Below are 26364 nucleotides of genomic sequence, written 5' to 3' on the forward strand. Positions count from 1 at the left end.
TTTCTCTCCTCAGCGCCTCTGTTTGAATGGGAGCACAGGGCAAGAGGTGATCATCAATTCCGGCCTGGAGACAGTAGAAGCCTTGGCTTTTGACCCTCTCAGCCAGTTACTCTACTGGGTGGATGCTGGCTTTAAAAAGATTGAGGTATGTGTATACCATGTCGTCCTTAACTGAGCGAGGAGGGGGAGCACCTGAGCTTTGAGCCGGATTTGACACAGAGGTAGGAGCCAGCGTGTTAAATTACTCTGGCAATTCTCTGTGAATTCCAGAGAATGGACCAGCAGAGCCTCTGGAGGAGGAAGAAAAGAGGGATAGTCTTGAATTCTTGCTCACAGCCTTGAAGGTCCCACATGAGAACAGGACGCCTGAATCTATCAAACAGATTTCATTAAGATCGCTGAAAGTTTATATTTTGGCTAGCAGAAACATAGAGTAGTAACAATAATGATGATAATGATACCATAGCATTGTTCTAATGCTATAAAATCAGTACTCTGGTGTTATAGTACTCAGAGCAATAACGGCAGTACTTGATCAATCATTATCGTTAATCATTAAGCACTCACCATGTGCCAAGCCCTGTTGGAACCAGCTGGCAGGAATTATTCGATTCACTTCTCACAACAACCCTTTGAGGTGGGTAATCTTATTATTACCACTCACCTAACTGCAACTTAGCTACCCAAGGCCACAGGAGGGTAAGAAATGGCCTCTAAACCGCCAAAATCATTGTCTCATAGGCACGCTTAACTTGCAGTGCCTGCTGAGGCGCTGGGGAGCTGTCTCAGTACCTCTTTATACTGACTTTCTGTGGAGGTATGGCAGGCGGGTCATGTGGACAGCACAGTGGAAGCAGGGAGGCATAGATTGCCGAGAGATTGGCAAGACAGAAGGCAGAAACGTGAGAGACAGCCCTGGGTTCAGTCTCTATTCTGCTAGCTAAGGGACTCGGGCAAGTTTCTTATCCTCTGAGCTTCCATTTCTTCATCTGTAAGATGAAGATTCATTTACCCACTCAGTCATTTGACAAGTGCTTTTTGAGCACATGATAGATGCCAGGTGTGGTTTTAGGTTGTGATGATCCAGCAGTTGGCAAGACACACAAGTTCCCCTTCTAACAGAGATTAAGTTTTAGTGGAGGAAGCACAGTAACGAAGAAATAAGCTGATCAGTTCTGTTGGTGTAAGTGCTGCAAGGAACATCAAGCAGGCGGTGTAATCGTGTGATTTGGGACGTGGGACAGCATTAGAAAAGGCGGGCAGAGGAGGCTTCTTGAGGATGTGGCATCTGAGCTGAGCCCTGACTGGGAAGAGGATAATTAGAGTGTTCAGCTCACAAGGTGGCTGAGAGAAGTGAATGAACACATGCACAGTGCTTGGCACACACTGTCCATGTGTCAATGATCTTGTTATGCTCTTTCTCTCCTTTCTTTAGTTGTATGTGGTCAGCACTTTGCTAGGTGCTAGAAGGATACAGGCAAAGCCTAAGTGTCCACGCTCTCACAGTGGACAACTCAAATGCTGTTTGTGCAAAATGGTGTAAGATGAGTCAGTGATGAGAACTACAGATGTTCATTGATCAAGGTGGGTCAGAAGAGTTAGCAAAGGAGGTGGGCCTGGAGGTGAGTTTTGAAGGAAGGATATGATGTGATTAGAGAGCAGAGGGCAGGCCTGGGAGGGCATCTGGCTAAGAGCAGACAGGAGTGAGGATGTCAGGCCTGGAGGATAGCCATGAGAAGACCAGCCTGGCTGAGGTTGTAGGAGCTGAAGTGGAGGAGAGAGAATTAAGAGTCTGTGGAGACTTTTTTTTTTTTTGAGGAAGATTACCTCTGAGCTAACATCTGCCAATCTTCCTCTTTTTGCTGAGGAAGACTGGCCCTGAGCTAACATCTGTGCCCATCTTCCTCTACTTTATATGTGGGACACCTACCACAGCATGGTTTGCCAAGTGGTGCTATGTCCACACCTGGGATCCGAACCAGCGAACCCTGGGCCACCGAAGCGGAAGGTGTGAACTTAACTGCTGTGCCACCCTGCTGGCCCCCGTGGAGACTCTTATTGCAAGGCTGTGATGTTAAGAATTTGTTTTGTGGACAATGCAGAGCCATGGGTGGCTTTGGAGGCTGGAGCAACATAGGCAGGTTAAATTAGTGAACCATATCGAGGTCTTACTTTGTGCAGATTGTCATGCCCCTGGAAGTGGGGGCACAGGTGGTGCTGGCTTCTCTGTCAGACTGTGAGAATTGTCACATGAACCAGAGGAGGGGAAATCAGGGCAGGTTTCCCCGAATGGTCTGTAGGGAAATCAGCTGGCTGCAGAGGGGCGTGTCTGTAGGCAGGAGCTGAGTAGGAGACTTTGCAATGAGGGCCTTTTAAGGAGCTCAGATCCATCTTGTCTCTCCCCCACCCGACCCTTGTCCCCTCCCCGCCCTTTTTTGTCAGGTAGCTAATCCAGATGGCGACTTCCGACTTACCATCGTCAATTCCTCTGTGCTCGATCGGCCCAGGGCTCTGGTCCTCATGTCCCAAAAAGGGTAAGTGTGGCCCCAAAGGAATTCAGCATGTGTCAGATGCTGCAACAGACAGATTCTGATGGGAATGCAAACTGCTGGACAAAGACTTGTTTCTGATGATGGTGGTTGGAATAATCTCTTAACTGCAAGTCTTGAAACCAGAGCTTAGTCATCTTGGTCAGGTGACTGCATTCCCTTTTCATTTGTAAGCATCGGAATCACCTTAGGCATCCAGATGTCTCACATCTGTGGGGTTTCTCTAATAAAAGGTAATATTAGAAGTCTCTCCATAGGCATAGTCAGGACTGGTTGAATGTTGTAAGCATTCTTTATCTTGGGTTTCATGCTCAGTACAAACATTTAATCCATCCCATCTTTTCCCTGCCCCCACCTCATGTTGGTTTTCTTACTAGCAATTTGTGTGCATTGGGGAAATGCAAAGGTGCTTTTTATTAATTTATTAACTTAAGGAAGCGTAACTAAAAGGGAAGTTCTGGAATAGCCTTTCTACCCTTTCTTCTCTTATAGCATTTATGATTGAGAATTACATCCACTTTTCAAAAGAAAATTCTGAAAGTAATGTATATAATTGATTAAAAATGTTAAAAGGGATTGGAAATTTATGAAATGAAAAATATTTGTTTCCTCCTTTCTCTTTCTCTCTTAACCCTTTACTCTCACATTTCCTAGCAGTAATCATGGTTAATAGTTTCCTGTGTATCATTTAGAGTTTTTTTTACCCATCTACAAACATGTATCTGTAAAATACACAGACACACACACGCATGCATGTATCAGATAGAATCATGGGATATATAGTGTTCTGCATGAGTTTTTTTGGTGAGGAAGATTGCCCTTAGCTAACATCTGTGCCAGTCTTCCCCCATTTTGTATGTGAGATGCCGCTACAGCATGGCTTGAGGAGCGGTGTGTAGGTCTGTGCCTGGGATCTGAACCCATGAACCCTGGGCTGCCAAAGTGGAGTGTGCGAACTTGATCACTCCACCACTGGGCTGGCCCCTGTTCTGCATGTTTTAAAAGCATTTAATATGGTTTAAAGATAGTTTCACGTGAGCGCATGTAGATTTTTAGGCTTCTTGATATTCTTTTTTATATACCACAGTGTATTTTGAGGAGTATACGTGTTATATACACCTAAATATATATTCTGTCAGCGCTCTCTCTCCACGGGCTTTGTGTCTGTGGATACAGAGAGCTGCCTGTATTCATTTTAGTATGGTGTCCTCAGGGGTTCTTGGAACCAATCTTTCCTGGATATCAAGCGACACCTGTATATATATGTATATATTTTTGCTAGTATGAACAGTGGTGTGATGAACATCTTTGTGCGTTATCTTTGCATGACTTGGTTATATCCATAGATGGATTCCAGTAAAGGAATTTCTGGGTCAAGGAATTGAGGGGTTTTAAGTATTATAATTACAGATTATAATAATAATGCTGAAATAATCGGCCGACTTGTTCTTGAGGAGCTGCTTAACCTCTTTGGAGTAGTATTTGAGCTCCCGTTTCTCTAGTTCTGATGTGAGTGTGCTCTTTCCTGGTTTTAACCAGACTGATGTTCTGGACTGACTGGGGAGACCTGAAGCCTGGTATTTATCGGAGCAATATGGATGGTTCCACTGTCCATCGTCTTGTGTCAGAGGATGTGAAGTGGCCCAACGGCATTGCTGTGGATGACCAGTGGATCTACTGGACAGATGCCTATCTGGACTGCATTGAGCGGATCACTTTCAGTGGCCAGCAGCGCTCGATCATCCTGGATAACCTCCCACACCCCTACGCCATTGCTGTCTTTAAGGTGGGGCCTGCTGACTCTGGGTAAAACTCTGGGTTTTTACCCAGAGTAAAAACCCATCTAGGTGAGAGATGCTTGTCTCACTTCTGGGAAATCAGCTCATTTCTGAATTTGAGACAGTTTACTTCAGCGCCTATGAAGGGATGCCAGATAGAGGTGCCACGGGTCCAGGGTGCTCACTGTTCACATTTCAGAGGGTTAAAGGTTGAGGTTACTTCACATGAAAATTCCCGGTTTGCCCTTCGGTGTTTGGTAGCCTCATTTTGGCTCCGGTCTTTGTCTCTTGTGAGGTTTGCTCACTTTCTTCCTGATGGCTTAGCTGAGCTCTGCACCACCTCTGCTGCCTGTCACTTCTGCTTTGACTTGAGAGAACAAAATGGTTCTTCCCAACGTTGGGAAGCAGATTATGAACTGAGGGGTTGGGCTTCTGGTCAAACTTGAATGCTTATTGGATAGATACACTTGGGCAGTTCCTTCTGTGTGGATATTTGGTGAGGTTTGGATAAAATCCCTGACTCTTACATTTAAGTGGAGCCTTGATCAGGCCAATCATTCAGCCAATGAATGTTAGGTGTCCTCTGCATGGCAGAGCTCCTGTTCTTACTGAGGGCCCGCAATAAGGGACTATAGAGCTGGACTAAAGAGCAAGGGCTTTCTTTTCAGAATGAAATCTACTGGGATGACTGGTCACAACTCAGCATATTCCGAGCCTCCAAATATAGCGGGTCCCAGATGGCGATTCTTGCAAGCCAGCTCACAGGGCTGATGGACATGAAGATTTTCTACAAGGGGAAGACAACTGGTAAGGCAGCGTCTCCTCCTTAATCTCTATCAAGTTGATCTCTAGAAAGGGGTTGGGTGTGGGCAATCTCTGCTCAGAGCAGGATCTGGCAGCCTGCATCTTTGTTGTCACGACAACATGCGCATTATTTAATTTCTTCCTAATGACATCTTAATTTCTTTTCTAATGATACACAAACAGCTGGAAGATGGCATGTTTTTGCCTGCTGGAGTGTTGGTGCTTGGTGGGTAATTACACCCTCCTCCTGCCTTTGGCCCCTTACTGATTGGTGGTGTGGTTTTCTTGCAGCTGGAGAGGCTCAGCATATGCTTAATCCCCACTGGCACCCTTACAGGGAGTGACGCTGTGCTGGGTGCACAGCCAGTTGCTGCTTCCTGACAGGGGTCCCATCTTGTTCTCTGTTTGCCCAGACGACCTATTGCTCACTGAGCACCTATCTCCCTTGTAATGCTAGGTGTCGTTGTGTGAGCACTTACCTAATTTGTCCCCACCATGGAGCTCTAAACCCCAGGAAGAAGGAGATTGGGTCTTTTTTTGCTCAACAATTTTATGAGTGCCCATGTCTTAGTGTGTGCTCAATTCATATTTGTTGAAAGTGGAAGGGATGAAAAGGGAAGGGAAGAGTTGCCGGTGAGTGTAGCTGGCTTTAAGGTTGTTGGGTAAGGCTTTGAACCTGCTGGTCCTGGAGGGAGACTATTCAGTAGAAAGCCTTCTTTCTTACTTGACTGCCCTTTCTCTTGTCTATCTCCCAAACATCCTATTGATTTGAGAGGAGAGAGATCAGGGTACTCCCAAGAAGAATAGTCCCTTTAAGAAGCACCCTCTTTATCTCAGCAGGATTAAATAGCATCCTGGTCGGCTGACTCTCCTTTATTGACAAACTGCTGGGTTTCCTGTTTTGAACTGGAATGTTGACATAGCTTTGTGGGTTTTGGCTGGCCCTGTGCTAAGAGAAAATTGACAAAGGGAAATAATATGCTTATAATAAAGGAAACTCAACCAAATCAAAGTCGGGAAGGCCTGTATGGGGAGCTCTCACACCCTATCCTACATCGTCAATTACTCCACACAGGAGGAGAGGTATGCTTGCATCTCCACCAGGAGGGTGCTGATCAGGAGGAAGGAACATTTTCCTCCCTGCCTGCAACAGTTCAACCAATGAGAAGCCACCACACTCGGCCGATGAGAAGTTGCCACCACCCTCAACTCTCCCTCCAATGGACTTTCCTTCTAAGCAGCCTGACTCAACTCCTTTTCCTCTGTGGAAGCAATCCCCTTCCTTTGTTTCTCGGGGTTTGTCTGTGGTTTGCTGTAGCATGCAGATCCCAAATTGCCATTCTTTTGGCTATTCCCCAATAAACTCGTTTTGAGGGTAAAATAACTGGTGAATTTGCTTTTTTGGTTGACAATGTCACTGTTTTCCTTTCGGGGCCAATGAAGATAGCATGAGAAAACTATAAAGTATCCTAGAAATGTAAGTCTGAGTTATTGTTGTCTTCACAACTGACCTGTGAGGTGGGGAGGGCTGGTATTATCATCCATGTTTTATAAATTAGGGAATAAAACCTCAGATATGAATTAGCTTTCCCAAAGTTTTTTTGTTCCAGTTCTGCCACTAAATGGAGAAGTCACATTCTTTCTTAGAGGATGTGCCTGTTTTAAAATAGGGAGAGATAAAGGAATCGTGTTTCCCAGCTCCAGTGGCTGAAATCTCAGAGCCTTTGGTGGAGGACACCCACCCCTACTGATCGACCTTACTAGCAAGCTGTGTGAATTGTCAGCGTTTCTCTAAGTTACTACCCAGTCCAGAAGAGCAGGTCTTTCTTTTGACAAGTGCTTGTACGCATTTGTTTGCTGAGTACACAGCAGCTTGTGAAACACAATGTCCAGATGAGCTGGTGGTCCCTGGGCTCCCCACTCCCCAGTCTTGGCAGGTCACTTCATCCCAGCTGACCTGCAGTCATAGCCATGACCTGGGGAGTTACTCTGGCTAATTTAAATGAAGGTGACTCTTTTATGCATGCAGGGGAAATCACAGCCTATCTCCTACTTCTGGGAGACAACCTGCATGTAGACCCAGGGCCAGAGAATCAAGTTTGTAATCTCTGATTGTGTTACATCGAAGCTTTTGCAATGGCATTTAGTTGCAAGCACTCCTTGTATGCATTGGGTGCCTCTTGGCCTCGAACTTGTTTGCTCTAACCTGCCTGCTTGTTTGGACACTGCGAGAAGATTGCAAATTCATGATGCCTCTTGGCAACCCTTTGTGCCATTTAAGGAATTGCTTTGTCATAAGCACCACACTAATGTGTTTTATGGGTTTATGTAACCTCAGTTAATCTGCCCGAAATGTGTACTAAGAATGTTCCTATCTGATAGATGAGAACATAAAAATTAGGTTCAGTAATTTCTACATCACACATTTCGTAAGTTGTAAGAATTTGAACCATGGCCTGGTTGACTTCAGAGCTTGACTTCAGTAAAGCCATCAGGCTCTGCTCCCTCTATCATCTGTTGTTGGAATAGCAGCGCCTGGTATATGACAGTGATTTAGAAGTACTAGATTTTGATTGATTCTTGTTTATGATAAAAATTTTGTTCACTTGGAACATCTGTCAATTTGGGATATTTGGTTATAAATAGATGCAATTCTTGTCTTCATACCTGGCTGATTTTTGAGTAGTATTACTAGAATTAATTCCTCATAAAGAGTGTTTTTTCTTCAAATGCCTTACTTTGCAAGGTTATTGATGTATTCAGTTGATGCTGCAATGGGTTAAAATATTTTACAGCTCTTGTAATTCTCCTTCAGAGCCTGCAGTAAGCACATGCTTTTACATATCTATAATGAGATAGTTTGATTTTGATAGTTGCCAAGTGTATAGATAATTAAGCAAGATAAGAAGAGCCTTTTTTGTTCATAAACTGGTTTGGAGGAGTTTTCCAAAGAGGAAATCTGAAAATGTTCTGAATATGCCCAAAGCGGAAATCTGAAAATGTTCTGAATATGCCCAGTGAAGACATCTTGGGACTAAGTGTTTGGTCTTCTATGGGGATATCATTAGAGATGATGGCTGTCATTTGTCCAGTCTTCACGTTGGGATGATGCTCTTCATAATGCCCACCTTACCCACACGAAACCGGGGCATCCTGCATGACGGGTGTGTGGCTATGTTCTGGAGGAACTCTGCTGAATTCTCCCTCCATGCCCTCCCAGGTTCTCTCTGACGTGGTGACCCATTTTCTGTTCTGTGGCTCTGTACCATTCAGCACACTCCTGCTTTGCCTAGCTCTTGGGGTCAGTGACTTGGCTGGCTTGATTTGGCCTTTGCCCCTGGATCCTGCCTCTCAGACTGCAGTTTCAACCATCTCTGGCTAGACCAGCCTCCTGAAACTCTGCATCCCATTTTGGGTTCTATACTTCTGGCTCTTGTTTGTTTGGGTAGGAACATTTGCTCTGCATGTGAAAATGTTAGTCACGTTATTTTACAGATACAGCCCCAGTGAAAATATCATCCTGTAATTAAGTATTTTTCAAATATTCTATTGTTTAATTTCTTGGAACGTTGAATGATATGTTGTCCTTTAAGTATACAGAACGTATTCCAGATCCTTTTGGAGTTGTTTTTCATTAGTGGCAGTCTGCATTTCCTCCCGTAGCTGCTGGCATGTGTGTATTTGAGATAAAGGAACAGTGTCTGCCCACGGAATAGATCAGGCTGAACTGATTTTTGGCATTTCTGTTCTAGTCGGCTAGTTATTCTACTATGATAATTTCAATCTTTAGAGTTGATAGAATTATTTTTGGAAACTTTTGAGTGTTTCATCATATGGATTTCCCTCTGTGGGTGTGTGTATTTTGTCTATTTGATAACATCTTGTACTCCTTGGTCCTTAGCATCAAAACAACACTGTTGCCGTATCGTTGTGAATTTTATTTTATATGGGTAATGCCAATTAAACACTAATGAAGGGCCAGCACATCTGAAGCTACTGCATGAATCATCATCCATGTCAATACTGGTTGTCATTAATGAACCCCGTTTTCCAGCTGCAGGCCAGGATAGTCATAGCTCGAATCTTGGCGGGGTGGAAATGGATTCCTTGGATGTGATTCTGTCCGTGAGGTGGCACAACTGAAGGATCATCACCAGTTGAGTTTTATCACAGCATTTGTTTCTCCCTATTTTCATGATCAATAGTCATAGGCAAAAGGAAAAACATACCTTTCAGAACTTGTGTGGCTTTTATGTTGCTCAATAGTTGTATCATGTTTTCAGTTGGTACAAAATGGTTTTTGTATCCTCTCCCTTCCTTCCTGGAAAGTTGTAGGGGATAGGAAAACACCTTTTCCATCATTGTTCATCCACAAAGGTTCTCTCTCAAGAGGCAGTGAAGGGTTGTATAGACTCTATCTGGCACTCTCTTTGGAGAGCTGAGCCAGAGAAAAGATTGGAAATAGTGGGAGAGATCAACATTAACTAGTCCTTATGTGGATTTATTGCTTGACAGACAGTGGCGAATGAGTCCTGTGGCTGGTTCGTCCTTTAGCTCAGCAGCTGTTCTCTGGCGCAAAGGAATTGAGAAGGGGAAGCCCGGAGTTTTGTCGGGGTCGGGGTGGGGGCCGTCATGACTCAGGTGTGTGTTCTAATTAAGGGCTTTAGGGTCATAAGGAACAGAAACCCACTCAAGCTAACACAAGTAAAAAGCGCTATTGAAAGAATAAAAGGAGATAGTGAGGAACCCAAAGATAGGAAGTACAGGGGAGCATTATGGGGACTGGAGCTAGGAATGGCTCTAGCCATTGTCTGTCTGTCTGCTCCCCTCCCCCCACCCTGGGTCCCTGGTGCCCTTCTTTTCTCCATAAGTCTGATCAGGCTCCGACTCTCTGCAGACTGACCTTATGTGCACACTCTGACTTTGTTTCTGCGCAGCTTCTGGCTTGTCCTCCATCACCTTTGACACCCAAACTCTATGACTTTTCTTCCAGCTCCAGCTCCCCGATGACTTATTGGTGTTTCAGTATCTCAATTCCACATTCCCAGGATGAACAGCTGATGCCTGGTATGGGTCCAGGGCAGGCTGATCTTGCCGAGGCCCCATGTGGGTCAGGCCTTCGCTCAGGGCTCTGAGCAGAGGTGGTCGGCGCTATAGGTGCCCCAGTGCTGGCCACTTCACCTTTCTCTTTTGGAGCTTCATGTTGTCGTGTCTGTAAAATGAGGCGGTTGCTTTGGCTCTCAGCCCTCCATTCTGTAGCTCCTGTTTATTAACCTGGGTGCTGCTGTCTGTCTTCTCTCCAGGAAGCAATGCCTGTGTGCCCCAGCCGTGCAGCCTGCTGTGCCTGCCCAAGGCCAACAACAGTAAGAGCTGCAGGTGTCCAGAGGGCGTGGCCAGCAGTGTCCTCCCATCCGGAGACCTGATGTGTGAGTGCCCTCACGGCTATCAGCTGAGGAACAACACCTGTGTCAAAGAAGGTAATGTCCCTTTTCTTTCCTGTTCATTGTCCCCCTTCCCTTCTTTCCTTCTCCTCTCTCCCAATCTCTCTATTCCCTGATGTTTTGGGGTTAACAAAAATACCCAAGGTGAAAATAAAATCCACTGGATACTTACAGACAGCCTGGGTTAGGTTCTAATGCTGGTGCTGCTTCAGTCCTCATCCAGAACAGGCCTAAGCTCTTTATTTAGAAATAGTAGCTGTGCCTTTTTTTTGTTTTGTTTTAAGATTTTATTTTTTTTCTTTTTCTCCCCAAAGCCCCCCGGTACATAGTTGTGTATTTTTAGTTGTGGGTCCTTCGAGTTGTGGCATATGGGATGCTGCCTCGGTGTGGCCTGATGAGCAGTGCCATGTCCGTGCCCAGGGTTCGAACCGGCAAAACCCTGGGCTGCTGAAGCGGAGCACGTGAACTTAGCCACTCGGCCATGGGGCCGGCCCCTAGCTATGCTTTTTGGTTGAATGTCAGATGATACAGGCTTTCCTCAGAGGCCACCTTCTTTTCTTCTGCCTCTTCCTCTCCCCATCGGGCCCCCAGGTCTCAGTTCTCCAGCCTTTCCTGCTTCCTATAAGTTGACCCACCGTGTCTTGGCAGAAGGACTGGTTTGACTACTTCATGGTTCACCTAGTCTCACCTAGAATTTTCCTCCCTCTTGCCTCCCTGGCAGCCTGGAAATGTCCTGAACTTTCAAACTGATGTTGCAAAGGGCTTTGAGCCTCCACTTCCAAGCTGTGACCAAGTGGTGGCAGCAGCCTCGTCCCACTCCTCCTTTGAATCTGAATACACGATTCTAAAATTCCTCCCCTGAAAACCTGTTTAATCCTTTCCTCCTGTCTAATTTTTACCCTGACCACCTCTGCAGTCCACGGGCTCTCCGTTCTGTCCCTGTGGTGAAGCCATGGAAGAGGGCCTTGCCACGGCAGGCCCGACTGATGGCCCGAATTCCAGCTTGTCCTTATTCGCAAAGTTGTTTTTGCTTTGTAATCATAACCTCCCTTCTCACAGCAGCGTCTGAGTCCAGGGCAGGGAGACACACAGAGGAGCCTTATCTTATGTTCTCTCTTCCTTAAGAAATACAAACAGGATAAAGAGGAGCCTTCCCTCCTTAGAGACAGGAGTCTCTCTTTCGGGCTCTGGATGTCGTCTTAAAGCTATTTGGAAAGAAACAGAGTTAGCAATTCCCAGAGAAGGCGGAAAGGCTTTTCTAGATTCCCTGTTAGAATGCCTCTGGTTATGCAAACAAGAGGCCAACCATCACGTGTTCTTGACCCAGTTTACTCAACAATGCATTTTTTCTGTGTGAGGAATTATAACTGCTTGTTTTAAAGAAGTCATGGGGTCGGAAAATCCCTCAGAGTATATAAAGAAAATCTTTGTAACCCACATGGTTGAAAATTGAATATATGTGAATATGTGTAACTATACATACTATATATATATAACTATAGATAGATTGAATATGTGTGTTTGAATGCTGTTTAGACATAGTCTATGAAGGAGTTCTGTGTGTAGCTAGTGGTTTTAATGTTGATGTGTGTTATCTGTACCCGCTGGACCCAATTGGCATCCTCACTCCCCTTTTTCGTCTTTGTAACCACCTCTGAGGCTCCTCTAGCCTACCTCTTCTCCTTTAGTTGTAATTAAAAGAGGGAAGAAGGAGCCTTCTGTCAGATGCTTCCTCCCTTGCATGCACGTGTGCTTGGCGTCCTCTTCCCCTTTACCATCTAAGGCATGTTATTTGAGGAAGAGAAATGGAAACGCGCAAGAGAAGGTCTGTGGTGCAGCAGTAAGAGTGACACTGGTGTCGTTTCCTCCCCTGGTGCTAGAGAACACCTGTCTTCGGAACCAGTATCGCTGCAGCAATGGGAAATGCATCAACAGCATTTGGTGGTGTGACTTTGACAACGACTGTGGGGACATGAGCGATGAGAGAAACTGCCGTGAGTCCTCCGCCTCGACCGAGGTTTCGGGATGTTAAACATTTACCGTTACTCAGAAGGCCAATCAGCTCCTCCTGGGCGGGGCCTACAGTCTAAGGTGCTGGCCAATGGCCCCTTGTGATTGGTGATGCCCGTTTAAGTGGAAGGGGCTTGGAAAAAAGAGAGAACGCATTTCCATACCCAATTAGATATATGTTATTACTCAAAAACAAACCCACATAAGTTAGGGGACTACTCATTACAAGAAATTCACAAATAGGCATCACAGGGCTGAAACTGAGACGATTTGGGAGTCAGGTGATGTAGGCTCTAAGTGTGGCCCTACCATTGTGATAAAGCTGGTGACCTGAGGCAGGTGACCAGGTCACAGTCCCTGATTTGTAAATTCAATATTTAGCCTTTTCAGAGATGGGAAACAGCTTTTACCTTGTATGGCACTCCGCTCAGTTGATGTCACTGCCTGCCAGGCTCAAGAGAGATTGTTCTAATTGATTGGTGATGCCTAGTTTGGCTTGGAATGTGGGGTATGTGTGCATGTGAATGTGGGGGATGTGTGCATGTAAATGCGTGCCAGGTCTGTGCTCAGGATCCGAACCTGTGAACCCAAGGCCGCTGAAGCAGAGCATGTGAACTTAAACACTATGCCACCAGGCCGGTTCCTCTTCATTTAATTTTTGATAGCTTTGACTTCATCTTCTAAGGAGGTGCTTTGCCCTCTGTCAATCAATAATATGTTCATACATTCACTCAATAAGTATTTATGGAGGACTCTTTGTTCTAGGCTCTGTGCTGGGCCTGGGGACATTTTGGTGATCGAGGTGGACACAGAGTTTAGAGTCTGAAGGGGGAGTCAGAAAAGTAAACAGCCAGTTATGTTACAGCAATGAGAGCTGTGATGGGGAAGCCCCATAAGCACACAGGAAGGGTACCCAGATCAAACCTGGGTGGGTGCTTTCGAAGAGCCCTGAAGGGTGAGTAGAGGTGAACCAAGCAGAGGTGGAGGGAGGAAATTTCTAGGCCAGGGAGCAGTGTGTATGAAAGCCCAGAAGTGAGAGTATTGCCTGGTCAGGAAACAGGTGTGGGCATTGTGAGCTTGAGTGGCAGCAGTGGGGCAGTGGAGGGTTGGACTGGTACGTGGGGCCCAGAGCAGCAAGGGCCTTTGAACGTTATCAGAAGAGCAGTTGGCAACCAGTGAAATGACATGATAAGATTTAGCTTTGGAAAGATAAGCTGTGGGCAGAATGAATTGGATGGGAGAAAGGCCAGAGCAGGGAGGGCAGAAACCAGTCTGAAGGCTTCTCTTTCAAATATTTCGCCTTTGGAAATCCAGAAGCCCATTTATCATATTGTGCTGTAAGAAGAGATTAATGGGTGGCTCCTGGCTCCATATACTCCTCTGACCTCTGGCGGATGTATTCAGCCAAGTGTCTGTAGAGCCTGTGCCAGCTTCCCATGCCACTCCACCCAGAAAGCAACTTGAGAAGCAATCAACTCATAAAATTCGTCTGGGCCTTGTAATACTAGGTACTGCCCTTTCTGGCTGACAGGAGATTATTTACTAAACCTTTCTTCATCATATTTCCTTGGCTTCAGTGGATGCCTTTCACACCAAGGGAGAAGAGCTTGCCAAATGGCAGGTTTGGGGGAGCACTAGCTTCTCTGAATGTTGCTTTTCTGCAAAAAAGACACTGATTAAACCTTCTCTGTCTACCAGAGTCTCAGGAAGGTGTGGTATCTGTGAGGGAACAGCCAGAGCTCCTTAAAAACATTAATAAATATTAACAGCATTGGAGCAGATCCTGGGAAAGACTTTATTACAAAACAGGGTGGGAAAGGAGTTGCTTCTTAGAATTAACGTGTTGCAAGAAAATTGTCCAGACATGATGAGACATAGTGGAAGCAGAGAGATATAAATAGATGACCTCGTGTCCAGTAGCTAGTGATTCCTCCTTGGGCTTTGGTTTCTGTTACATGACAAGCTGGGACCTCATATTGCTTCAGTGTTTTGAGAGAAAGACCTCCCTCCATCTTCAGAGAGTGCTGCCCTCCCATCAGCCGCTGAGCTCTGCTGCCCGCCTCAGAGGTCTCCACGCAGAGTTGAAGCTTCTCCTCTGGGTGAATTATGCAGCTGGCTCTGACCTTGTCCTGGCTTACTGTAAATGCAGCTGGGCTTGACCTGAGACTTGCTTTCTGCTCTGCTTTCTTGCAATTCCAATTGGCTCAGGTCCTGACTAGTCAGATGTGGCAGAGGTGAGGCCGTGAGGGATGCAAGTGTTAAAATGTGGAGCCTGGGAACCAAGAGAGAGGTGCTTATCTGTGCCTTCCTGAGTGTATCCCTTATCAAGGGGAGAGAGCAGTGTTTCTCATGATGGCGGGAGGCGCCCTGTCCATGGGCAGGGTGCAGGAGGGGGACAGTGACTGCACTACTGTCTGGGAAGTTAAATGAGGCATCCTGTCAGCTGCCAGGAAAGAGGAGTGATGACAAAGGGAGACGCGGGAGGATGTTGTCAGCAGATCTCCCGCCCTCTTAAACAGACTCCTGTGCCGGGTAGTTGTCAGGCGCTCAGGGTTTTGACGTGAATCCCTGCGGTCTTCTCATTTTTACATTCATCCCCTGCCTCCCACCACGAGCTCAATTACAGAGAAGAAATGGAGCCTCAAACAAGAGCCGCTGGGAATGCCTCACCGCGCTCTTGCTGTTGGCTTTTCACTTCGCGGCCCACCCCGCCCCCTCCATCCCAGAATTCTGTCCTGTCACATCACACCTCATGTTTCAGCTGCTCCCGAGAGCAGCCTGCCTTCCCAAAGCCTTTCCTAGAGGGTCTTTTGTTGGATTTTGGAATTGTACTTAAGCCCAGATAATTTCTCTTTAGAAGAGGGAGAAAAATCTAATTCTGTACTCATTCTGGTGCTGAAGGGCGTGAGGAATGATGAGGAAATGAAATGACATTTATTTAGAGCTCATTATATTTACATCCTATTGAATGAGTTCTGGTCCCCAACTTTTCTTATTTACCTTCATAATAATGCCATGGGGTAGATATTATCTCCATTTTACAGTGGAGGGAAGAGAGGTATAGAATGGTTACATAAGTAAGTTGTAGGTGGTAGAATTAAGATCCATATCTAGTCTTTCTGACTGTCATCACAAATGCTTGGCCACATTGCCTTATTCTCCTTATTCTGTGGAGAAAACAGGTTCAGGGAGGTTAAAATTAATTGCTCAAGGAAGAGGCAGAGCCAAGATTTGAAACCCAGTCTTGACTGCAGGGCCCATGTTCCTGCTGCAGAATTCTACCTCCATGCCACCTCTGTCATCTTTATGATGAGGTGCCAGCTTCCTGTATGAAATTGCACTTCCTGATGGTAGTTTTCTAGATAGAGATATTTCTGCCACTTATTTAGAAGACACCTTCACGTCTGAGGGGATCTCAGGAGGTAATCTGTGCCATCACTCTCTCTCAGCCAGGTGACAGTTTCTCACTTCTCCCAGCCCTGTGCCAATCTGGATGCTGTCCATGGAGAGAGAGGCCTTTATCTCCCTTGGTTGTAAATTTCAGGTTCTCACGCAGTGTGTTTTTTCCATAAACCTAGGTTTTCTGTTTCTTTTGCTACGATTAAAATCTGCTTCCTTCTTTTTTCACTTGGCTTTCCAGTGGGATGTTTGTGTTGAGGGGGATGAATTGTACCTAACGATTATCATCTCTCTTCCCCATTTTAGCTACTACCATTTGTGATCTGGACACCCAGTTCCGTTGTCAGGAGTCTGGGTCCTGTATCCCACTCTCCTACAAATGTGACCTTGAGGATGACTGTGGAGACAACAGCGATGAAAGTCACTGCGGTAAGGGGACATGACGTCCAGGAACCCCGTTCCAGAGGGGGGCAGCACCCTTGCTTACTGTGCTGTAGAGTGGATGGGGTGGGTTGGATGTGGAGGATTTCTGAAAGCTGTTTCAGGATTTATGGTGTCCAGCTGTGTGACCACCTCCATCCACATGGCAGGGTTGATTCATTCATAAAGCTGTGGACCCTGCTTTACCTTGCAGAGATGATGTAAGCATCAATGTGATGGTAAGAAAGACTTCTAAATGAGTTCAGACAGTTATTAACAGCTATACAGACTTGGCTCACACCTCTAGGAGGCTGTGAGAAAAAGATACAGAGACACAGACTATACCTTTGTGAACTGGTTTTTTGTTTTTAAACCAATCTAGTTCACTAAGTTCTGTTAGTCAGCAGATGGTACAAACATTGTTTGAACATCTGTTTTGTCAATGGAATTTTTATATTTAGAAAAATAGCGTGTTGGAATTGCAAGGAGTGATGGATTCTCTAGTTCAGCCCTTTTAATGTCCAGATTAAATGACTGAGGTCCGTAGAGGTCAGGGGGCTTATTCAAGGTGACACAACGAGTTTGAATGGGGAAGTGGAACCCTTGTTTCCCATGCCTTTCTGTCGCACAGTCCTGCCATGTTTCACGAGGCCTGTCTTAGTTCCTGGGCTCTGGTACCAAACTCAGAGTTGCTGATCATCGAAGGAGGAAACATCATGCAGTACACATGGTTCCCCAGGTTGGAGGGATCATAGTGTGAAAGGGAAGTGAGAATGGAGGCCAGACGCTGACCCACATGTTGTGATGAGCTGGTGTGGCCCTGCGGGCTCTTTCTGCCTATCCGCGGGGACAGGTCCAGACAAGCTGTGCGTATGCTCCTGGACAGGGCCTGCTTTTCCCCAGCGGTAGTGTGACTCACAGGGACTGAAACAAGAGGAGCCGGGCAATGCTTCTTGTCTGGCTCTCAGAGGAGTTTTTTTGGAAGGTTACATAATTTTCCTTCATCTTTGTAAAAACGTGAAGTTCCAGAAAACAGTCTTTTGAGTTTACAACTGTTTTCCCTTCCTTCCTCCCATTTCCTCCTCAGCACTCTCCGAGGGTTAAAGTGCCCAGCTAGGTTTGCTTGAGTAGGAAGGAAGCTCCACATGGTTGAGGGTTTCTGGTGTCGTCTTGCTCAGTGGGCACACTCTTGACCATTAAGCAGTTTCAGTCCCCTCAGATTCTCCATCCGTGGCCCATTCACGCCAGTATGTCCTGACTCCATCCCAAGCTCCCTTCCTCTTCATAAGTGTCCAGACTGTTTCCTCATAAATACCTGAATCACCAACTTCACCATCAGCCTGTCTTGAGTGAGACGACCAAGGCAGCCACCCTGGGCCCCAGGCTTGGCTACTCCTTTTTTTTTTTTATAGAATCTTTACAATTCCATCTGAAAGTTCTGCTTTAAGGACACAGGGCCTACAGCCAGTGTAGCCTCCCTTCACGTCCTGGTCAGGCCTCACTGGTTCATTTGCCATGGGCCCCCACCCTTCTAGAGACAGCCCAAAGCCAATCCCTGGAACTCCACCCACAGAAAGTCCCGAGCTGTGTCTTCTGTGTTCTAGAAGCTCAGCACTGAGCTCGCTTTCCCTGAGCCGAGCATCTCCTATTGATCAGCATATTCAGAGTTCTCATTACTCCTTTTCTGAAACCACAGGCTCTGTCTCTAGAAGTCTTCTGTTTCTTGAAAATTCTACTTTCTGGGCAACTAGAGCATTGCTTCCCAACCTCCTTCCCATCATAGCAAGCTAGAGAGGGATAGTATTTGTAAAGTGCATCAAAGGACGAGGCTGCTCTTGCCTGGAGGCAGCAGTGGCAGGGGTCCGAGGATGTCAGTAATTCGTCACTCCTACCCTCCATTTGCAACACATTAGTTGGAAACCATCCTTGATGACCTCACATCACTGGTTAAAGTGTCTTCATCCATGCTGTTTCTGGGTGATCAGCAATAATGGGTGCATCTCTAACCCTCAGGAGCGTGGACACCAGAGACAGAATTCTGAGCAAGCTTTTGTCCTCACGTCTCTGTCTTTTTGGTCTTACCTGTAGAAATGCACCAGTGCCGCAGTGACGAATACAATTGCAGCTCCGGCATGTGCATCCGCTCTTCCTGGGTGTGTGACGGGGACAACGACTGCAGGGACTGGTCTGACGAAGCCAACTGTACTGGTCAGTATTTCCTGGACTCCCTTAACAGCACTCATGCGTTCGTGTGCGGGTTGGCATTGCAGCCCTCTGTGATCATAGAATCTGGCCTCTAGGAAATAGATCTGAGAACTTAGCTAGTTCAGTGCTTCTCAAAGAGCCGTCTAGGATAAGGTTGACTGAAATGTAAATCGATACCCCGCTTCCTTCATCCAGAAATTTTTAGTGTGAAGAAATGTTAACTGAATTAAACAGTGTCCTGAGTAATATAATTGATTTACGTCTGGCTCAAGCTTCTCATTTCTTCAGGACCAGTTTAGACTGACCCCTGGTCTGGGGACCATCCATTGAGTAGCATTGAACTAGTTCATGTTCTCGAATGGAGCATCAGCAGCTTCTGCAATCAGTGAAGCCTTAAACTGTGCTTCTAGCTGTTTAGGGTAAGATGTCATTAAAAATAAAGTTGGAAACAACACGAGGATACAAGGAAGGCTTGATGGTATAGAGGTAATGTTCTAATTCTTCTGTTGGGTGATAGCTTCACTCATGTTCCTTACACTTTTTTATGAATGAATGAATGAGAGCAATATACATTATGGTGGAGCTGGGGAGGGCAAGGAGTTGGGGGAAATTGTGGCAGAATAAAAACAAATTCCACTACCTGATGAGTAAATTTTCTCCGCAGCCCCCTCTAGAAATTGCCATTCAGTTTTTCCTTAAACCCCTCCAGTGATAGAAATAAATATGTTTCGTGTAACCATTTATGATGAGGGCAGATCTGCTTTTACACCGTGATAATTCGGCCTTCTTTTTGCAATTCATCGTTAATGAGTCATCTTCTCAATCGTCTGGTGTGGATCATTACTCTTATGATTAGAGGAGTGACTTCTAAATCTGTGTCTTAATCTACCTCACCCCTACAGTACCTACACTGCCCAGCATATGGGAGCTCAAAAGCATGCCTACTAATTTGTAAAAGCAAATCAAAGAAGGTAGATCTGTTAGCATATTCCAAACTTAAATACAAATAGCTGTGTTATGGTTTGGTTTAGATTTAGTTCCTCAAGGGCGGAAATGAGCATGTACTCCTTTGTATCCCTCAGTGCCCAGCGCCTGGCAGAGTACATGCGCACAGAACCCTTCTTGTTTGGGTAATTTTACACAACTGCTTCTCTCCATTCATTTTAGTTTAGAGGGGACCTTATGCGGCCTTAAGGAGTAAATGGATCTCCTCAAATGCCATATACGTCATGCAGGATGATCTGTGATAGTGCCAAATTCCATCCCTGTGTAAACTTCCCCCATGTCCTTTCTGGTGCAGTGTCGGTGTCTGCACCTCTTCTTCTGGAAGGATTGCAGGAAAGTGCTTCTCCATATGCAAGTATGGCCTGCAGAAGGAGGACAAACCAAGGTCCGTGAAGGAACTGCTATCAGCCTAGGAAACACATGAATGCTCTTTGAAAGCTTCAGGTTCGAGGGGATAATTGGTTAATAATTCAGTGCACTTAGGTTTGTAAATTGCAGGATGATTGAACATCTTGTTAGCATAACCATATTAGTCAAACTTGAGCTTCAGCAGTGTGCCGGTCCTCCAGAATGAATTAACAGCTTCATTTCTGTGGGTGGGCTTGCCATAGACTCCTGGTTTTATCTCTGGCTTTCTCTGGCAGGGCTAACTGGGGAAGATGTAGTGTTTGCACCTGAACTGCAGCCTGGTTGCAAAGGCTGGTCTTCCGAACCTTTTAAAGATGATTCTCCTTCCCCGTCATCTCAAAATAGTCAGAGGTCAGATGTGAACTCATTAAGATGTGTGGCGTGTCACTTCATTTCCTGACCTAATAAATTAAGTCATGTGCAAAGCCAAAGAAAATAGGTTGGACCAGCTGACTTCCTGTTGGCCTTGGCTGGCCCGCATGGTCTGTGCTGGGAGTTTTCTTTGCTCTTCCCCTGCCCACTTTTTGCTTTCCACGGGGTTAAGTTTTCTTTATTCCCTTCTCTTCATCCCCTTGCATTAGTTTTGAAGTTAAACATTTGCCTTCTGTTCTTGTAGCTGTTATCCTTTGACATCTTGTGTATATTCTTAATGTCTTTTCCCCTTCCCTAGACCTGCAAGACTTCATAATACTGTGACTCCGATCTCTGTCCACAGTTCCAAAACTAACATGCTCAGTAAATACTTGGTATTTTAAAACACGAATTTCTTGGTATTTTAGTTTTACATTTAAAAAATCCTAAAATGAGTCATTGTTATCTTTTAGTAATTGAACTTATTTACAGGTACCTACCTATGTACCAGTTGCTGCTCATATCTGGTGCTTCCTCTTAATGTACATCCTTCAGTCTTTCTTACTGCGGGAATCTGAGTGCTAAACTCTTTCAAGATTTTGTTTATGTAAACATGTCTTTATTTCACTGTCAATCCTGAAGTCAGATGGATCTGGGTTTCAGGGTTTGTAGTAATTTTCCATAAGTATTTTGAAGGAATTACTCCAATTCCTTCTGGCTTCTTTTGTGTTGATTTGAATTCTCCTGTCAGGTTATCAGTTCGAAAAACAATCAGACATTCTTTTCTCTCTAGTTATCTTTAGGTTTTCAGTGTTTTTCTTTTTGTTGTTGTTAAGCAGTTTTACCTACCTAGGTATGGAATTATTTTTATTTATCCTGCTTGAGACTTGTTTCCCTTCTAAAATCTGAGGATTTATGTTTTTCATCAATTCTGGAGAATTACAGCCACTATCTTTTCAGCTATGTCTATTAGCTAGTTTCGCTGGTCTTGTCTTCAGCTGTTACTATCACCCATTTGTTGGACTGTCTCATTCTGTTGTTTGTGCCCCTTTTTTTTAATATTTGCTTTCTCTTCATGACTCTGTGCTAGAATCTGAGTTAACTTCCTCAGATTTCTCTTCCAATTCAACAGTTCTCTTTTCAGCTGAGTCTCATTTGCTGTTTCACTCATCCACTGAGCTATTTTTATTTCCATAACTATATCTTTTACATCTAGAATTTCTGTTTGGTTCGTTTTCACATCTGCCTTTTATTTTTCAGTGCCCTTTCTTTGTGCTTTATGTTATTTTTTGTGTCATTAATCATTCAGATTGTGTTGATATTAACATTTCCCCCCTCATTCACTTCCTAATAGTCCAGTGCTTTGTAATAAATGAGGCACTGCTTTCCTTGTCATAGTAATTAATTCATCTCTTTTTGCCCCACTTTTATTTGGTTAAGGCGTTTGATCAGATATTACAGAGGGTCTTGCTGAGTCAGGAAAGATCTGTCCAAGTTGTAGGATAATGGCCTCTATTAGAAACCCTGAGATTCTAATTTGATGATCATTTACCCCATTAGCTTTTCATTCTTACAGTCACAATGAATTCTGCCATGCAAAAGATTCTTCTTTTTATTCCCCAAATTCTTTAGTCTGTATTAAAGTCAATCTCTTCCATTCTCATAATTTAAAAAATTATTAATTGAGCATGTATTATTTACCAGACACTCTGTCACAGAGCTAGTAAGTTACTCAGAAGACAGGAAAATTCAGAAAAAGAGGATATGTTAAGCATTCCAGTCATACCTGGCTACTTGAATGAAACTGTGCAAACTGGTTGGTCCTTCTGAGCTCAGCTTCCCTGACAGAATCTGGAGATCTCAGACGTGCCTCCCAGAATCGTCATTTGGAAACTCCATTAGCATTCTGAAATTGTTCTCAATTAAAAGTGAAATGCATAGGCTGAATAATAGCAAGTAGATCAGTAAATATGGCAATGAGTTTAGGCAATAGGATCTTTTATGAAAGTGAACAAAGCTTCGGTAAAGAATTTCTTTCAGGGCTGTCAGGTTGTAAAACCAATAGACCAAAAGTATCGCAGGCAATAGCTGTTAATAGGACAAATGCTCATGCAACCATGTAGGACACACTTATTCCTCTCATCAGAGATATACATGTATTTTAAAAAGATGTTTAAGGATTCTGAGTTCCAAAGATTGTAAAGTATTGAAACTTCCTATAGACTTGTTTACATGCTACCAGATAGAACCTTGGTCTTCAGAGAGATAAGACAACAGATAATGGACCACCGCTTGTTTTAAAGTGAAAAATTGAGTTTTTTGTATTTCAGACTATTGCAAAAAATAGCCTCAAATTCAGGAGGAATTCTGGAGGGCGGTGGAAACCAATTTTCCCAACCCTTGAGTAGCTTATTGCCAACCATCTCGATTGAATAAGTCACTATAGTTTGCACTCAACAACCCACTTCTGTTTGTTTTGCCTCCTTCTCTTGGGAAGACATCCTGTCCACGTAGTTAAACTAACACAGAGCCCGTTTATCTCGGTGATATTATTTTATGCCAGTTGTAAACAAGGCCACTCCTGGCTTTCATTCAGTGATCAACAGACACAAACAACTTTCCGTTTCAGAAAGGAAGGGGAAATCTGATGGAAAAGGTGGTTAGAAGTGTGGTTGGGTTTGAGGCAGATATTATGCATTTGAACTAGTCTTTGACTGAGGTTTTGAGATGTTTCTAAATGACTTCCAGGTGGCCTCAGCCTGTGTATGCAAATGAGCTCTCTTCATTTGTAACAGTGACTCTGTTTCAGTTACCTCTTTTTTTCTTTGCATGATTGTAGTGGCTGCCATGTATTGTTGGCTGGTAGATGTCATTCCTGATTGTCCAGAAAGTTAGACAATTCTAGATTCTGGGGCCTGCTTTCTTTGTGATTTTGGATAAATCTTTTATGCTCATTGAACCTGGGGTTTTCCACATTTGAAGTTGGGTAGTTTATTTAGAATTATAAAACCATGGCCTTTCAGAGCTTACAAGGGTCCTAGATATCAACATAGATGATGAAATTGAGACTCTCAAACAGTGGCTGGACCAGGTCTAGAACTCAGTGTCCTGATCACACATCACCTCTCCTTATCCTACAGAAGCTGGATGAGTGAGAGGATTTATGTGGAAGATAGAACAGCAAGGTAGAGTAGAAAAGGCACCGCCTTTGGACTTGGACAGCCCTGGTGCTATTACTTAATTATCTTTGTGAATGTGGACGAGTTTCTTATCTCTCAGAGCCTGTTTCTCATCTGTAATCCTTAACTCATAGGTTGTCGTGAAAAGATAATGATCTCTTAAGGTGTCTATCTGTGCTTGTGTGACATTTATAAACCCATAAACTCAAGTCCTCGCTCATTCAGGAGGCTGCACTCCACCATAAGGGCAGCCCCAGGTGCCTACCTCCTTGCCAAGGAGAAACTCAGACCCTCTAGTTCCTACCTTATTACCTAGTACAATCCTTCTTTTCAGTCAGCCCCTCGATGGTTGATGGGAGTGAAGACAAGGGAGGCATTGACAGTTTCTCTTCTCTTTTGCTGGCAGCCATCTATCATACCTGTGAGGCCTCCAACTTCCAGTGTCACAACGGGCACTGCATCCCCCAGCGGTGGGCGTGTGACGGTGACACAGATTGCCAAGATGGTTCTGATGAGGATCCAGTCAACTGTGGTAAATGCAAATGCTTTGGCCCCACCCGCAGCTTCTCCACTGTCTGCTGTTCAGGAAAAGAGGCACAGATGGGCCAGGAAATGAAATGCTGTTCTGCTGTGCCCGTGTACCCACTCTGACAACTAAACAAGCCTGCCCACTTTCTCTGGGGCCTTGCCATAGGATATATAGGGGTGTATTATGTAGTCTGAATTCTCAGGCAAGCAGTTTGCCTCACTGCTTTTTTATAACAATTTGAAGAGCAGGAATAGAAACCAACTAACCTACCCAGAGTACTAAATACAGTCACATTCCCAGTGTCCTGCCAGAAACCAGCCAACAGTTCCTGTATAAATGGCACACTTGAGTTCTCTATTATGGTCCTTTGGGAAAATGGCTTGCTACCCCTGAGGTGGAACTTTTTCACTATAATTGATTAAAGAAGAATTCTGAGATAATCAGTCACCTTCACAATAGAAATTAACCACGAAATAGCTGCCACACAAATACAATATATAAAACACTTTTTTAGACCAAATGTTTTTAAGGTTCTCTATCTCTTTGCCGTATGTCTGTAGGAAAAACTCCCTGTGTTTCTCCTCCACTGTCAATACTCTTCTTACAGAATACTTGACTTCTGACACTTCTTGGCCACCAAATGGGTATTTTCCACACCAAGCAGCTCTCGGACACCAGCTGGGTGTCCTACTATTTAATTCAGTCCCAACACTGTCTTCCTCAAGATAGCATCAATCCCACAGGTTAAGTGCTCAGTCCCACAAAACTTCCCTCTACTTCAGATGACAGTCACAGGTCCCCAGTTGTCACCTGTACTTCTGACTGAGCAGCTGTAAATCTGGATTCTCACAACCCCTCCTTGGGTGTGATAACTTGCTAGAATGGCTCACAGAACTCAGGGAAACAATTACATTTCTTGGTTTATCATAAAAGGATGTGATAACGGATAGAGATGAACATTCAGATGGAGGAGATGCGTAGGGCGAGGCATGGGGAAGGGCATGGAGCTTCCACACGCTCTCCAGGCACGCCACCCTCCCAGCGCCTCCACGTGTTCAGCAAGCCAGAAGCTCTCTGAAACTTATACTTCTGGGATTTTTTTATGGAGGCTTCATCACATAGGCATGGTTGATCGTTAACTCAGTCTCCATCCTTCTCCCCTTCCTGGAGGATGTGGGCATGGGATAGAAAGTTCTAGGCCTCTAATCATGGCATGATTTTCTTGGTAACCAGCCTCCATCCTCAAGCTATTCAGGAGCCCACTGAGCATCACCTCATTAGAACAGAAGACACTCCTATCACCCAGGAAATTACATGGGTTTTAGGAACTCTCTGCCTATAACCAGGGGCAGAGACCAATATATATTTTCTATTATTTCACATCATATATTCCAAATTTTCATGAGGTTGCAGTCATTGTCTACATGTTGTTAGGTATTCTACTCCTTTTGTGTTACAGTAGTAATCAAAGATGTTTCCATATATCTGTATTTTTCTGTAATTAGTGTTTTTGTCACTTTATATTACCTTAACTTACTTAGTCACTCCCTGTTTGGGCATTTGAGTGTTTTTAGTTTTACTCTGTTATGCACAGTAATACTATTCATGTCCTTGGAAAGACTTGTTTTTCCTTTGAGATACTTCCCGGGACATGTTCCTCAATATGGAATTGCTGGGTCGAAGGTTCTGATCGCTTTGAATGATTCTCATTAAGTGTTTCCAGATTTCATTTTCAAGTGATTCTACCAAAAGCGTCTCCATCAGTCATACGTTGTACATTTCCCCAGGTCTCCGTTGATGTTACGTTTTACCTTTTTAGTTGTTTTCACTGATGTGATAAGTGGGAGTTTGTCTTGTGTCTTAATTTTATACTGTTTAAAAAACTTTTTAGACTTAGTGACATTAAATATTTCCCCAACATGTGGTACTCATTTACCATTTCTGTTTGATGTCCTTTGAATAATTTCCTAGGAATGATGACTTTCTACAGGATTAAAACATATTTTCTTGCCTTACAACTAATCCTTCTGGAAGTATTCTGCTAAGAGTTGGGTTTGCGGAGGCCACGACTGACCTGCTAGAACTGATTTTTAAGCCTCATGTCTGGCAGTAGCTCTCTGTTCAGGAGAAAGGGTGACCTCATGCTAAGAATTCTATACTAAGTGTGAAGTCTAAAATTCTTAACATATCTAGAACAAGTACCCAATTCCCACGTTGTCCCCATAGGAAACTGTGGTCGTATATCCTTGCAGAATATTTTTGTGCATATATGCAAGTTTAAATATA

At 44.5% G+C, this 26364-nt stretch overlaps 1 protein-coding gene across 1 annotated transcript in view; it reads left to right on the forward strand.

The window, feature by feature from the left end:
* SORL1 (sortilin related receptor 1) overlaps positions 1-26364 on the forward strand; it is a 158362-nt gene that overhangs the window by 87954 nt on the left and 44044 nt on the right. Inside the window, exons 18-26 of the mRNA XM_008530665.2 lie at positions 14-145; positions 2443-2534; positions 4089-4335; positions 4996-5134; positions 10435-10608; positions 12453-12566; positions 16288-16410; positions 18490-18609; positions 23956-24081. Of these exons, the coding sequence (XP_008528887.1) occupies positions 14-145; positions 2443-2534; positions 4089-4335; positions 4996-5134; positions 10435-10608; positions 12453-12566; positions 16288-16410; positions 18490-18609; positions 23956-24081 (1267 nt within the window). The remainder of the gene's footprint in view (positions 1-13; positions 146-2442; positions 2535-4088; positions 4336-4995; positions 5135-10434; positions 10609-12452; positions 12567-16287; positions 16411-18489; positions 18610-23955; positions 24082-26364) is intronic.

This window comes from Equus przewalskii, chromosome 6 (assembly GCF_037783145.1).
Source record: "Equus przewalskii isolate Varuska chromosome 6, EquPr2, whole genome shotgun sequence".
Classification (NCBI taxonomy): Eukaryota; Metazoa; Chordata; class Mammalia; order Perissodactyla; family Equidae; genus Equus; species Equus przewalskii.